The sequence below is a fragment of the Cryptotermes secundus genome, unplaced genomic scaffold (assembly GCF_002891405.2).
Source record: "Cryptotermes secundus unplaced genomic scaffold, Csec_1.0 scaffold737, whole genome shotgun sequence".
Classification (NCBI taxonomy): Eukaryota; Metazoa; Arthropoda; class Insecta; order Blattodea; family Kalotermitidae; genus Cryptotermes; species Cryptotermes secundus.
Window position 1 is genome coordinate 721,997 of NW_019727105.1, and position 13,748 is coordinate 735,744.

General features: G+C 42.1%; 1 protein-coding gene across 1 annotated transcript in view; it reads left to right on the forward strand.

Annotated features, from left to right (window-relative positions):
- LOC111864470 (band 3 anion transport protein) overlaps positions 1 to 13,748 on the forward strand; it is a 206,153-nt gene that overhangs the window by 44,437 nt on the left and 147,968 nt on the right. The window contains exon 2 of the mRNA XM_023851732.2: positions 6,688 to 7,237. Coding sequence (XP_023707500.1) covers positions 7,055 to 7,237 — 183 coding nt within the window. The 5' untranslated portion in view covers positions 6,688 to 7,054. The remainder of the gene's footprint in view (positions 1 to 6,687; positions 7,238 to 13,748) is intronic.

The window sequence follows — 13,748 nt, forward strand, 5'->3', positions numbered from 1 at the left end:
ATAATATATGCATTTCTCGTTTCTCCCAATCCCTGCCCATATCACGATCCTTGATTTTATTTTCGTGAGAACATTTAAGCAGGATTGCAAGTTACGAAGCTGCTCACTGTGCACTTTTCTCCATCTTCCTGTTACTCTGATTATTAGACCCGAATATTCTCTACATCATTTTGTTCTTAGGTGTCTACTCTGCGTACATTCTGCCATTAGATGGAAAAAACATTTTCACATGTATAAAATACAACTGATAAATTATACAAGCATACTGGAATACGGTCGCATTTCTACATACAGGATGTTCCTAAAAGAATTGTGGGATATCATTGCCATATATCTCCATCAGTTTTTGGTGATGAATAGCAAAACGTATACGGATTCATAACACGGCTCTCAAGTTTTCATTTGGTGTATCGCGCTTTTCCTAGTTCCATTTCCGACAGTTACGTGGCGTGAAATGTAAGATGGCGACCCAGCAGGAGAAGGCCTATTGCGTGCTGCGATTTGAGGTATCTAATTCTATCGTTACAGTGCGCCGTGAATTTCGTGTACTTTTTCAGAAGGAGGCGCCATATGAAAACAACATTCGCGGATGGTACCGGCAGTTTGTGGACATTGGATGTCTCTGTAAAGGCAAGAGTTCTGGGCGGCCACGTGTGCCACATGAAGATGTGGAAAGGGTGAGGGAGACGTATCAGAGAAGCCCAAAAAAATCATTATGTAAAGGAAGCCTACGTAGCTTATATTTTTTCTAAAAAAAGTTCCCCTTATCTCTTTTGAGAACTAGAGGGTTATTATGCTAAGTTTCATGAAAAACGTTTTGAAATATTTAGAATTAAGAATTTAAATTAAAATGATCCTATAGTTTTTATTTTAATCTCCATAATCCTTGATTCACTGTAACGTTAAACAGTCAGCGCAAATTATGAAGTTAAAGACAGGAAACATACGCAGAGGGGTGTAAGTATTTTTGAAATTAATTGAATAAATATTGAAACATATATATACATGTACATACCCGCTTCCATATACATACGTATGTGCGCGCACATGTTGTGGAATTTTAGCCTAAAAATCCCAATATTTCTCACACTGTCATAATATTCCACGATTGTTTTATGAAATGCGCGTGTTGCATACAAGGCAGAATAAACAGAAGCAATATTTGCGCAACTCCATGTGCAGTTATAATTTAGTACATGCAATGATGTCCCCCTTACAGTAGGTTTATGGCTGTGGTCTATATACTTTTCAAGTTTCGTGTACTCTGGCTTTATGGTGTATTTATGATAGCTTCCCTCAGTGCCAAATGTTTCCGTTAGGTAGACTTTTGCTTCCTCAAGTAAACCCACATGCATTCGTCTTAAGGCCGAGATCACACTACATACGAGTTCAGGTACGATGTTGTCACATAAGTACGGTATATTTCAGTTCATGATAGACATGATTTGTAATGCAGCAAGGGAAGCAATGCCGTACGTTACAGATTAAAACAGGCTATTGCACTGAGAGGTTGGTTTACCAGGATCTATTCTGCATTTGAATATCAGGTAAGCTGAGCTATTCAGTTCAACTCTGTTCTGTTCTTTGCTGAAGTTATCTTTAAAATATTGTAACGTGGATGGACACAGCGTTGCTAGGTAACTGACCGCGAAACACTTCGCGACCGAAAACACGTAAGGCAACAATGGGAGTACGGCGTTTTCTATGGTATCCGTGCCACGACCGTTGCTATGCAATCGGTCGATAAACACGTTCCAACAATATAGGCTGTTTTCTCCATGGTCAGTGCGGAAGCTATATAACGACAGTTAGAGACAGAACATATGGTGAATCTGGTCATGAGCCCCAGATAGGCCTCGACACCAAGAGTTACTGACTGACTGACCGACCGACCGTCAGTCGCAATGTGACTTAACATATGGCAATATCTGGAGAGCATTTGAGAGCATTTGGGAACGTTTAGAAGTATTCGAGGGTGTTTTTTTTAGCATGTTTAAGTAACAGCAACAGACCTGTGAAGATTTAAAGGGTGACTGAAGACCTTAATTAAGTGCACTATTTAGAGCGATTTGAAGCGACAGTTTCTGTGTGGAGATCCGTTAACAGGAGACGACTAGTAGAGACAGAATCCTAGTGCGAGCGCAACCGTGAACTGGAATGAGTGTAAATGAGCAATAGCGCTGCATTAAGTGTAATTAAGAGGGTGGGGGTAACCGAGCTCTTAATAAATCCAACCATCCTAACGCCAAGCGTACACTTCTACACGTGACGATATTTTTTAGGTGATACATGGGGGCACGCGGTAGCGTAATTGGTTGAGGCACTGTGCTACAAGCTGGAAGTTCGCGGGTTCAAGTCTCGATGAGGTCATTGGATTTTTCAATTGACCTAATCCTTCCAGCCGCACTGTGGCCCCGGGGTCAATTCAGCCTCTTAACAGAAATGAGTACCAGGAATCTTCCTGGGGTTAAAGGGCGGCTCACAACCTCACCGACGTCTGTGAGCCGATTGTCTAGAAAAATGTGGGAGCCTCGACGTCTCGCAACCTCATGGACCTTCCCGGCCTGTTACAGAGACAGATACTTCTAACTCTTCGTGAATTGGAAGAGATTACAAGTTTTATACGATTTTCGAGGATGTGGCAGCTGCTGTTCTTGTTTATTTTGTGTTTTCTTCGGCTCCGTTTGCTACTGTGTAACATAGTGTAATATGGGATGTCCTTACTGTCCGTCACATTGTCCTGTTATCAAGTGTATTCTTCTGAAGATATCTGATATTCGTATACGGAAATAATACTAACATTTCAGCCGAAAATAGTTTTGAACAACTGATTCTCCAATCCTGCTGCTGAATAATTGTATCAGTTTCGTTCAGTGTCTGTATTACGAAACGTCGGCAAGCCAGCCTGCCACAACACACAGTGTCACCATTTAATACGAGCTACTTGTCGCTGTGAAAGCCTGAAGCCATTATGAGTTGAATTCTCAGTCCTGTGGTAACATGCCACTGTGTCCCACATATACACTGCAGAGGCTGACCAACCCATTAAGGGATTTGCGACCCCTGAGTTAGCCGTTGAGCTGGTGCCATGAATGGTTTATCGGAAGGTGATAGCATAAACGCGCCATATGCACTGTGGTTGCCACGCTGCACTGCTGATAATGAACTGGTTTTAAGGCCTGTTGATCCAGTACGTAAGATCCTCCTTCTATCGAGTGCAATCTCACCTCGTTGTCTCGTTTCTGGAGTTCGTCTTTTCCCCCCATGAAAGCTGTTACTGGAATTCTCTGTGCTTGAGTTACGCGAACACAGCAGTGCGACAAATGATAAGAACGCCGTGTTCCTATATTGCCTAATGGCCTCCCAGACCTCACGTTCTCGCAGAGGTGTGTATGCTCAACTATGATACATCAGTAGGTAGTGTGACGCATGGTGTTGCGTCAAGCACATTTTGGCTGTGTATGGCTTGTGATAATTACCGTGTTTTCGTGTGAATCCCCTTACGCCAGTGTACGTGATACTCTCTATCAGTTTCATAGGTTATAGAGTGTTAATATGGAAGTCAGGGTAGCGACGAGCTATGGGCTGGACGGTCGGGTTTCGATTCCCGGCAAGGGGAAGACATTTATCTCTATTCGACATCGTCCAGACCGGCTCTGCAACCGACCCAGCCTCCCATACAATGGTTACCGGTGTTCCCCGAGAGTAAAGCGACTGGCGTGAAGCTGACAACTCATTTCCATCTAGTGCCGAGGTCAAGAATGACGGAGCTGTAACTCCACTTCATGACGTAGTGCTTAATTGAGCAAGCGCAGGGACAGCTTTACTGTTACCTTTATTGGGTGCTGTATGAGAAGAAGGTTGTAAATAATGAATTGGAAGGGACGTGGAATAACTTACGGTCTCATCATTTACCTGGAGGGGCTGCGGAAAAACTTACGTACGTGTCAGAGTATTCGGCTTCCAAACCGAGAATCGAAGCTAGTACCTCTGAAATATAGAAAATCCGCGGTAACTACTCATGCGCAATGCTCGGTCCGTCGGGTAAATTGCTGCTGGTTTGGACAGCACAGTCATTCCTGGTTTCGGGCCCCGGGGGAACCATGACCATAATTTTCCGTCTCATCATCCTTCCGCAGTGCTCGATGTAAACAGGAGTATTATACACACACACACCTACCCCCACCGCACGCATAGAAATACAGTCAGTATACAGAAAATTAGTCGTCTTATATTACAGGATATCAGAAAATTCCAGTACACCAATTCCTCGTTTTTTATTTTTTGGATTTTATATGGGAAGCTGTCCTTGAAATTTATTCCTTAGAATTGGAAAAGAATTTCCCGTGAATCTGAAGGCAGTAAGCAGAGCTACGTGTATATTGGCCTGAGAGTGTCTATATGTATAACTGTAAATTAAAATTTAAATAAGAATTGTAAATGCAAATTTAAATGTAGCATCATTTGACACTTGTGAATAGCACGTAATATACACGTATGAATATCTATTTCTGACCCTTAAAAAAAGAAAATATTTTTCTACGAAACATAACTGAACCGAATACATCACAACTTTGTTTGAGTTAGATTGAAATTCATACTTCAGTTCATTTTCTTGACAGTCGCCCAGACATGTGGTTCCCAAACTGATTTAACGTAAGCCACCCATGATATGATTATAATTTTGTGAGTCACCCGAGCCTATAAAAGTAATTTAAACGTGATTTATAAAAAAATACTAATAAACCTTAATTAAATATAAAATCATTTTTGTGACAGTTTTTATATTTGTAAATTAATGTGGCCTTTTCATATCTATTATAATTTGACCATTAGCATTTTCGTGGCCCCCATTAGAAGGGCCGCGGCACCCACTCTGGGAAACCCTGACTTAGGCTTGCTGACCGAAGCAGAATGCGAGAAGTATCCAATCCCGTTCTGTGTTAACTGGCTCTGTCAAGAATGCGACTAATTGTGGGAACCAATACGTCTCGTTGTACTGGTCTTGACAGGAATGTCCGGACCGGACACTTGGCCAGAAAGTCTTACAGTATGTCTGACATTCCCTGATTGTCCTCAGTGACCCTAGGCAGATGCTTGGATTAGTACCTTAAAATAGACCACGGGAGCATACGCCGAACGATTCGGTTGACTTTAGTATTTCTGCTTCGTGGTCGAAAGTTCGAGGATTGAAATTCGGTTCAGAAGATGGGATTTCCTGACAGGTGACAAGTTTTTTGAGGCTTTCATCAGATTCTGCAGAAGAACTGTAGAATTGTAGGATCTACTATGTAAAAGACGTCACTGCCGTTTTCTTCCAAATCCTTTCAAATTCATCATCCATAAGTGTCTTACCTTTGGACTCCGTCTAGGCTACGCAGTTGACAAAGCGTATTTAAACAAGCACAGCAATGAAACCCTACTCTAATAACGGATCCCGACTGGAACTGCAATATGATGAACGACAGCAACGAATAAGCTACAGAGTTACCGGATGTGACGTTTCGCTCTTGCTACTCATCTCGAACGGAAGATGACTCATGCTTAATGAATTTAGTCATTACCCATATCAAATGATTTTTTCTCATAAAATGTGCCACGAGAAATTCTTCTGGTGTTCTTACCAGATGGCTGTTCATAATTATTCTGTCGTTTGGCGCTGCGTAACCGAAACAGTTGATATATCATCATTAGATAACCCAATAAATAAATAAAAATTTAATCATGAAGAAAGTAGTCTTCTGGGATTTGGCACCGTGTATATGTGGTGTTAACCGACGTTCCTCCGAAACATCGGTTAACACCACATATACACGGTGCCAAATCCCAGAAGACTGCTTTCTTCATAGTCACCGCCGTGAAAGCCTAAAATCTTACAAAAATGTAATCGTTCGTTGAAATTGCTGTGTAGTTGGTTTCTGGCAGGTTTAAACGCTGCATTTAACTGCACGCATCACATCTGTAGCACAAATCTTAGCGATGATTGTGAGTAACGAATTGCAGAAGCTGTGAAAGAAAGCAGCCCTAGCCTATTGGATGCTCCGTCTCTGAACCGAGATTCGCACCCGGGATCTCCAGAAGTCGAAGCAGTAGTACTGTCCACTTTATCGTGATGTTCGATTCTTGTTTGTTTGATGTAATGGTTGGTTCTTAATTTATCTAACGTTCATATTTCAACTATAGAAGTTACTTGGTGTCAACTAGTGCTACTAGTAGCGGTGCATGGGGAAACCCACCCCCTTCTAATACTGAATAACTGAATAGTGTCAACTGAGAGAGGAATGGTGAGCAGATACGGACCTGGAAACAGGGAATTTTGACCTATTTTAAGGTACTGTCAACTGCACTAAGGGAACCGTGAACAATCTGACAATGATGTTTCAACACAGACTAACGTGCTTATGCCTCCAGATATTTCCATTGATCATCCTGGCTTATCTCTTTCTGAGTTTATGCGAAGGTAGGAACTCACATTTTAGTTCTGACAACCCATTTTTAACCCGATTAAAGTATTATACTGAAAATGAGGCAATGGTGATGGCCGACAGATGGACCTGCATCTTCACGTTGGTTCCGAATCACGATTAGCATATCCACAGAACGTCGACGTTATCAGAGGTGGATGATCCCGCGATTTGTTAGAATATGGAATTTAATATTTTATATTTTATTTCTGTTTATTTTCAGAGTCGTGGGTGGTCGTGATACCAACGAATTTTGTTCCCTCATCTTGCCATCATCGCGTTTGCTGGCTCCAGCTGCAGATCGTCAGCTTTGCCAGTCTGTGTTGATTCTTCATTACGGTCAGTGGGGCAAAGCCTTACAGCGTAACGTCTTCAGTGTCCCCGGGTCGCAGTAATCTCATGAGGCAGCCATCCCCGCAGCTGCTCAGAATTGGTCGTGCCCCAAGAAAAAAGGGGTAATCATTCCTCGAGTGTCTGTTAGTTCATCATTAGTGGAATTGTTGTCAAACATCCTGACTTGAAAAAACTGTTCGACCGCCGGTCTCAAGTAAATCTATACTTCTGTGTGTAGTCAGCAAGTGAGATCAGTTATGAGTGGTCAGAAACCAAGGAAATCGTCCCTGAGGGACGAGAAGCCGAAGAATTCTTCCGCATCACAGAACATGCCCAGGAACATGTCGATGTTTGATGAACGAGGGTTGAAGAATTCATATCCGTCGGATGATCGGCCCAGGAGACTTTCTTTCCTCCGGCCGTTGAGAAGGAACAGTGAGGTAAGTTCGAAACCCTTTGTCTTTATGTCGGATGAACTCGGTAAGCCTTGAGAGAAGAATTGTTTTACGTTCAGACACACCCACCTCTGCTTAGAAGTTAAACATGGTTTTCATTACGTACGACGATGGGACCAGTTCTCACTTTTTTACTGATAAACTGAAAAACAAGTTTGCTCTAGCACTAAAACACACTTCGCGTGGAACTGAGAGATAATTACTTTCTGTTCTAACTGTGCATGGTAAAGAGGTGTGAGGTTCTCACTGTGATATCTGCGAAGTGTACTGCCTTCTGGCTGTGACGCTCTGTAATCTGGCAGAAGTTATCCAGGGTTGGCAGCGGGACGGTGGGGTCAGCCAGGCCTAGAAAGTGCACCTCCATTATACAATGTCTTCTTCATCCTGTACGGATTAGGTCTTCTGATGTGTTCCAATTCAGATTTAACTTTTGTAATTCTGAGTTTTATGTACAGTTAGCAGAATTCTTTGAGGGTTGGGGGGTCAACCCCTCGAAAGCCCTGTACCGACAAGGAGAAACAAAAATACGAAAACATACAACATATACCCCGAGTGCGCTTCCAACCCGTTATCCCAGTGTTCAGCTGGCTGAACACAGTACATGCTTTAGACAAAGCTGAGCTTAGCCTGGATTCTTGTTCACATGAACGTGTCTTCGTGTGTTTAGCAATTAGGAGAGTGGCTGTAGAAAGAGAAGGTTGTACAGTGAATAAGGAATTAACAAGCACTGGCCATAGGTCTAACAACTTTCGTCGTAAAATATTCTGTGTTATGAAATGTATTGAAAAGCCTCGAAATTCGCATAAAGTAAACGAATTAAGATGATTCGTGCCTTCCGTATGTTTCATCTCGAAAATCATGAGCGTATTTTGAATAAATTTTGTACCGCAGGTTGTCTTTCCCGAAAGTTGTAGTGCGCATTCCATTTTGGTCCATAGCAATCTCTAAAGAACAACGTTTTAGCCCACCTAAAAATAAAATTTAACTTTGTTCATGTTGGCTTGCAAGGTTTAGCCCCATCTGAATTGAAGATTTTCCGAATTTTCGGGTACAGTACTCTCGCCTTCTTCAGGCTGAATTCTATCACAATACAAAACACTTTCACATGCCTATATTTCGAGAGCATATAAACATCAATTTGAAATATTTTCCAATATAATCTATATTTAATGGATTGCAAGGAAAACTGATCTTTGTGCCGGGGTAGCGTCATATCTGCTGATCTTTGCAAATAGAAATGTGGAACATAAAGGTCAATGCGTTGTGAAGACATTGGAGCGAATTTTGAAAATGTGAGAATTCCATCAGAATACGCTTCGCAGCTTTCTGTATGATTGCAGGACTATAAATGTTCTACAAGTCAGGTCGCCAGCTAGAATTTGAAGGAAATTTATGCATGTTATATTAAATATGTCATATTTATCTCCTTACAAATATTTATTTGAAATGCAATTAACAAATTTACTATAAACAGACTGCCTTGTACATCGCCGTGCGTAAGCAAGTTTTGGTGAAGAGTTTCAGCATGTCTCCCGTCTTTAATTATTTAAACTTTTTCTTTTAGTTTCTTGGAGTGGGGGGAGATTGAGTCCACTTGGTACGTCGGCCACTAACTGGCCTATTGTACCAGCACTGGATGATAGTAATGAGTGTGGAGCAGTCGGTGGAATGAAAATTTGCAGGGTAATCGAAGTACTCGGAGAAAACCTACCCCAGTGCCGCTTTGTCCACCATGAATCCCACATGACCTTACCCAGGTTCGAACCCGGGACCCCACTGTGGGAAGTCAGGGTTGTCGAGCCGAGTCTTGCCTCTCGAGACATCTTTTATTGAATATGAATTCGGTGTGTGAAGCCTGAGAATCATTGCGTCATGCTGAGGCATCAGCCAAAGGCATTGCACTTGACGAGAAGTGCACTTTCCATATGTGATATCAGCATTATCTCGGAGCTGTTACGCATTCATATGAATGCTATTAGATGTGACTCACATGAAGAATAAAATCTTGAAATTACAATAGAAGCTATCTTTCAGCCGATGAGTCTTGTTACCGCAGACTTGTCCGCTGAATCCAGAGCAGTGTAGGGTCTGTGTAAGAGAACTGGCATAGGGTATATCAAGTTTACTAGCTTATTGAACGTACCAATAATACAAATTCTGATTCTTCAGACAATAGCCTTAATTTTTAACCTTCTGTGTATTATATCGATATGATCTGAATGCGTTCTCTACTTCACAATTCACTACATTCATTTGTATGAAGTAGACTATTTAAACAAAGCCATATTCCTTACATGTCACAGACTGAAAATACGCTTAATTATCAAATTTAGGGTTATAGTCCGCCCTAGTCCTTTTCCGCAGCATCATGGACGTACTGACATGCTGCAACAAAACTAGGGACCCTCACATTATGCAATAATCACTGAGTATGATGAAAGGCGAGGAGGACACTTTTTGGCCTCCCAGTTCACCCGAACTCAGTCCATTATATTTCATTTCTTCAAACTCAAGATTAGATTTAGAATCATTTATTCGTATTTTTTGTTTAACATATTGTCACATGGAGGGCACGCGTGACGAAATTAACGGGTTCTAGTTCGGATGATTAGATTTATTAGTACTTCGGTTACAGGATCTCTTAATTGCAATTAATACAGCGCTATCGCTGTTCACCGTTGCATACGCACTAGGATTCTCAGTTTCCACTATTCGTCTTCTAGCAAGGGGTCTCAACACAGGAACTAGCACTTCAAATCACTATGAAGTCTTCTTGCCATTTCTTGTTCAATCTCCCTGGAACCTCGGAAGTCACTAAAACTCTGAACTATTAGCTGCACTGCACTGCACTCTGCACTAATCTAAGCCAAGTCAAAGTCAAAGTCACATTGCCACTGACGGTCGGTCAGTCAGTAAGTCTTGGTTCCGAGCCTCATATTAATCTAAGCTACAACCGGTCTTCGTTATATAGGATTCTCACGGACAACACAGAATACGCCATTCACGTGATTCTTAGCCAGCTAGTTCAATGGTGCGCTGACTATTACCTAGCAACGAGCTATAACATTCGTTCACTGAGACACATCTTCCATTTTTGCACGTTGGAACGTTTACCCAGCCTTTGCCTGGAAACGCTTTGAACAAATCCGATACAGTATTAACAATTAATGAGACCCTTTAAAGAAATATTATGATTTGTTTTGTTGTTAGTTTTGTTTAAGTTTAAAGTGTCAAAACATGTGTTTTTTTTTTTGGTCGGAGGATCACCTCAAAGAGCAATAGCGGCGATCAGACAGACTGTTCAGGAATCGCTTCCAAGAAGAACTTTGCGCAATATGTAGACTGGCGAACCGCGGAAGAAGGCGGGACGTCATACCCGTTTAACACTCTGACGAGAAGAGAAACTGTTGAAAACAATTTCAGGCTGGATGATAAAAGTTATGTCAGTCACAACCAAAATATGAAGGCTTAGCGTTTACAGCTTCTGTGTTTTTAGCAAGTTGCTTCGTCCCTCCTGTAGTAAGAAAGGAATGATTGGAAGAGAGGATCCGGTGTAGCGACTGGCTACGGGCTGGACCACCGAAGAGTCGGAGTTCGAGTTCAGGTAGGGTCAAAAAATTTCTCTTCTTTATGTCATCCAGACTGGCTCTGAGGTCCACCTAGCCTTCTATCCAATGGGTACCGAGGACTTTCTCCGGAGGTAAAGCGGCCGGGGCATGAAGCTGTCCACTCACTCCAACTAGTGCCGAGGTCAAGGAAATATGGATCTATACATCCACTCCCCCTAACGCCTTCATGGCCTAGTGCTTAATTAGTTAAGCACAGAGACAAATTTAGCTTTTTTTATGACTGGAAGAAATAGCTTCGGTTTGTCGTAAGCAGTCACTCTTATGTTTCGAGGCATAAATCACAACAAAGGAACCCAGAGCGAGCCATGAAGCTGGGTCGTTTTACTGTAAATGATCATTTTACAAAACTGAGAAACGGTATTAACTACAAGTACACGTATATTGAAGTTCTGAACAAACCGGAGCTTGCTTCTAACGGCAATATACGAATACATGGCAGGTGCTGTCTTTGAGGAATGCCTGCATTTTCTTATAAATGAAACGCCCTTATATTTGACGAAGCCTCGTCCCATGTACATGCCAACATTGTAATGGCGGAAGAGTCACGTAGCATTACACTTCAATGTTTATTGAGCAACGCGACCCACGAGCACTCTTCGTTTGATAAGTTGGTATTCGGAGCTTGTCAACCGTATTCGGGTGGCGAACTATCATTGTTTTGGAGCTGAAATCCTGAAAGAAGTCTTACGAAATCAAGATCACCGAGCCGTCTCAGAAAAGCATGGTCAGGGGCTTGTTTTTTCTCAGATATTACGGTTGGGTTTCGTGCGAGGGGTTCACCCATTGTATCCGGGCGCCATTCCCTCCTTTTCAACGTGACGTTCTTGACGTAGGAACTAAACAAAACAACTGCTGCGATGGAGAAATATAAAAAGACAATCAAATGTCTACACTGACGAAAGCAGCTCATTTTCTGAAAAACTGGATAGATGTCACTGAGCCATGCGATGGTTCATTCTTGATCAGCGACAATTTTTTTCCAACTTGTTTTTCAAAACTTCAGAAACTAAAAAGAAGATACGGAACAGGCCCAGAACTATCAATTACCAAGCGCAGAGAGTCATTAATTAAATGTAAAATAGATTGATCCCAGTCAGAGAAGTTATCGCGAGCAATTAGACAAAGTGGCCGCGCCGTAGCTCAGACGGTTAGTCGCTGACTTCCCACCGCGGTGGCCCGGATTCGAGCCGGGTCTGGTCATGTAGGATTTGTGGTGGATAGAGTGGCGCTGGGAAAGGTTTTCTCCGAGTACTTAGGCTCAACCTGCCGGTCTTCATTCCACCAATATCTTCACAATCACCATCATCTATCATCTGGAGCTGGTACAATATGCAAGTAGTGGCAGCAGTACCGAGTGGACTGAGTCTCACCCAACTACTACTACTACTAATCATAATAATAATTGCGTGGCCTGTAGTCCGCAAGCTAGCTATACCGACCGAGCGACCGCCGCTTGTCGGCGAAGTTAGTGCCAACTTTTGCGGATAGAGGGTGTCACGTTTTCCATGTAAAGGGTCCCCAGGGCCGTTAATCTCGGTTTTCTAGACCGGAACCGCTATTTCCTTGAAATAGCTCCTCAGTTATCATCACGAGGCTGAGTGAACCCCGTTCCAGACCCACTACTTCTCAGAAAATCTAGTAGCGCCCGGAATCGAACCTGGTACATCCGAATCTGCAATAATAATAATAATAATAATAATAATAATAATAATAATAACTAGAGAAAGAGACGTCCACCTGGAACAAATGGAGATCTGAGAATAGAGAGCTGGTTCTTTGTTATTTGCGGAGAGGACAGAATGAAGAATACGACGCTGTTCCTCGTGGTGAATGTAAGAAACATGAAGAATGCGTGTGCGTTACCGCTCAGGACAAGTGCACCCGTTTCAAATGTCCGAAATGTTACGAATCGGATTGTCCTCAAATATGAATGAATATTCGCGTCTTTCAGTTCTCGAAATGATATTTTTTACTTATTCACTTAGTCTGTTTCTTGAAATTTTCATCAAATATGCCACATTTGAGTAAAGTTAATTTCATACCTTGCATTAAATTTACATTTGTCGTATCTGGCCAAGTTTAGAACACGTTCTCCTAATAAGGCCAGATTACAGCTAATTTTTGTTTTAATTTTAGACTTTAATCATATGTATCGTTCTTGATTAAAGAATTCCAGTACAGTTGTTTATCTCAGAGAAATAAACATTTCCAATTTCAAATTGTTTCTCCCAACACGAAAAACAAGTTGACCCTGTGCTCAACTAATTAAGCACTATACCATGAAGGCGTATGGGGGACTTGATGTATAGATCCACATTTTCTTGACCTCAGCATTAGCTGGAGTTGAGTGGTCAGCATCATGCCACGACCGCTCTACCACCGGGGAAAGAGCCCTCGGTACACATTGGTTAGGAGGCTGGGTGGACTCCAGAGCCGGCCTGAATGATGCGGATAAGAGAAAATTCTTGTCCCTACCTGGACTCGAACTCCGACCCCTCGGTCGTCCAGCCCGTAGCCAGTCGCTATACAGGCTACGCTATATCGGCTCCCCTTCCAACACGAAGCCGTACACAAATTGTCAGAATTAACCTGGCCTTATTTTGCGAAGGTATCTCGTACGTGTTTATGTATGTATGCACGCACGCGTATATATATTTGTATACAGGGTGTTTCACGACTTTAGGGCATAACTGCAGGAGGTGATTTCCTAGGTTTTTATGATCAAAAAAGTCCGTATAAACATGTGTCCGATTTTGGACGGTTACGGAGTTATGACCGTTTTAAACTCAGAAGAGAAGGTAACGATTACTGACAATAAGGGGAACAAAATAATAAACCAACATAATACATGATACATTTAAATTATG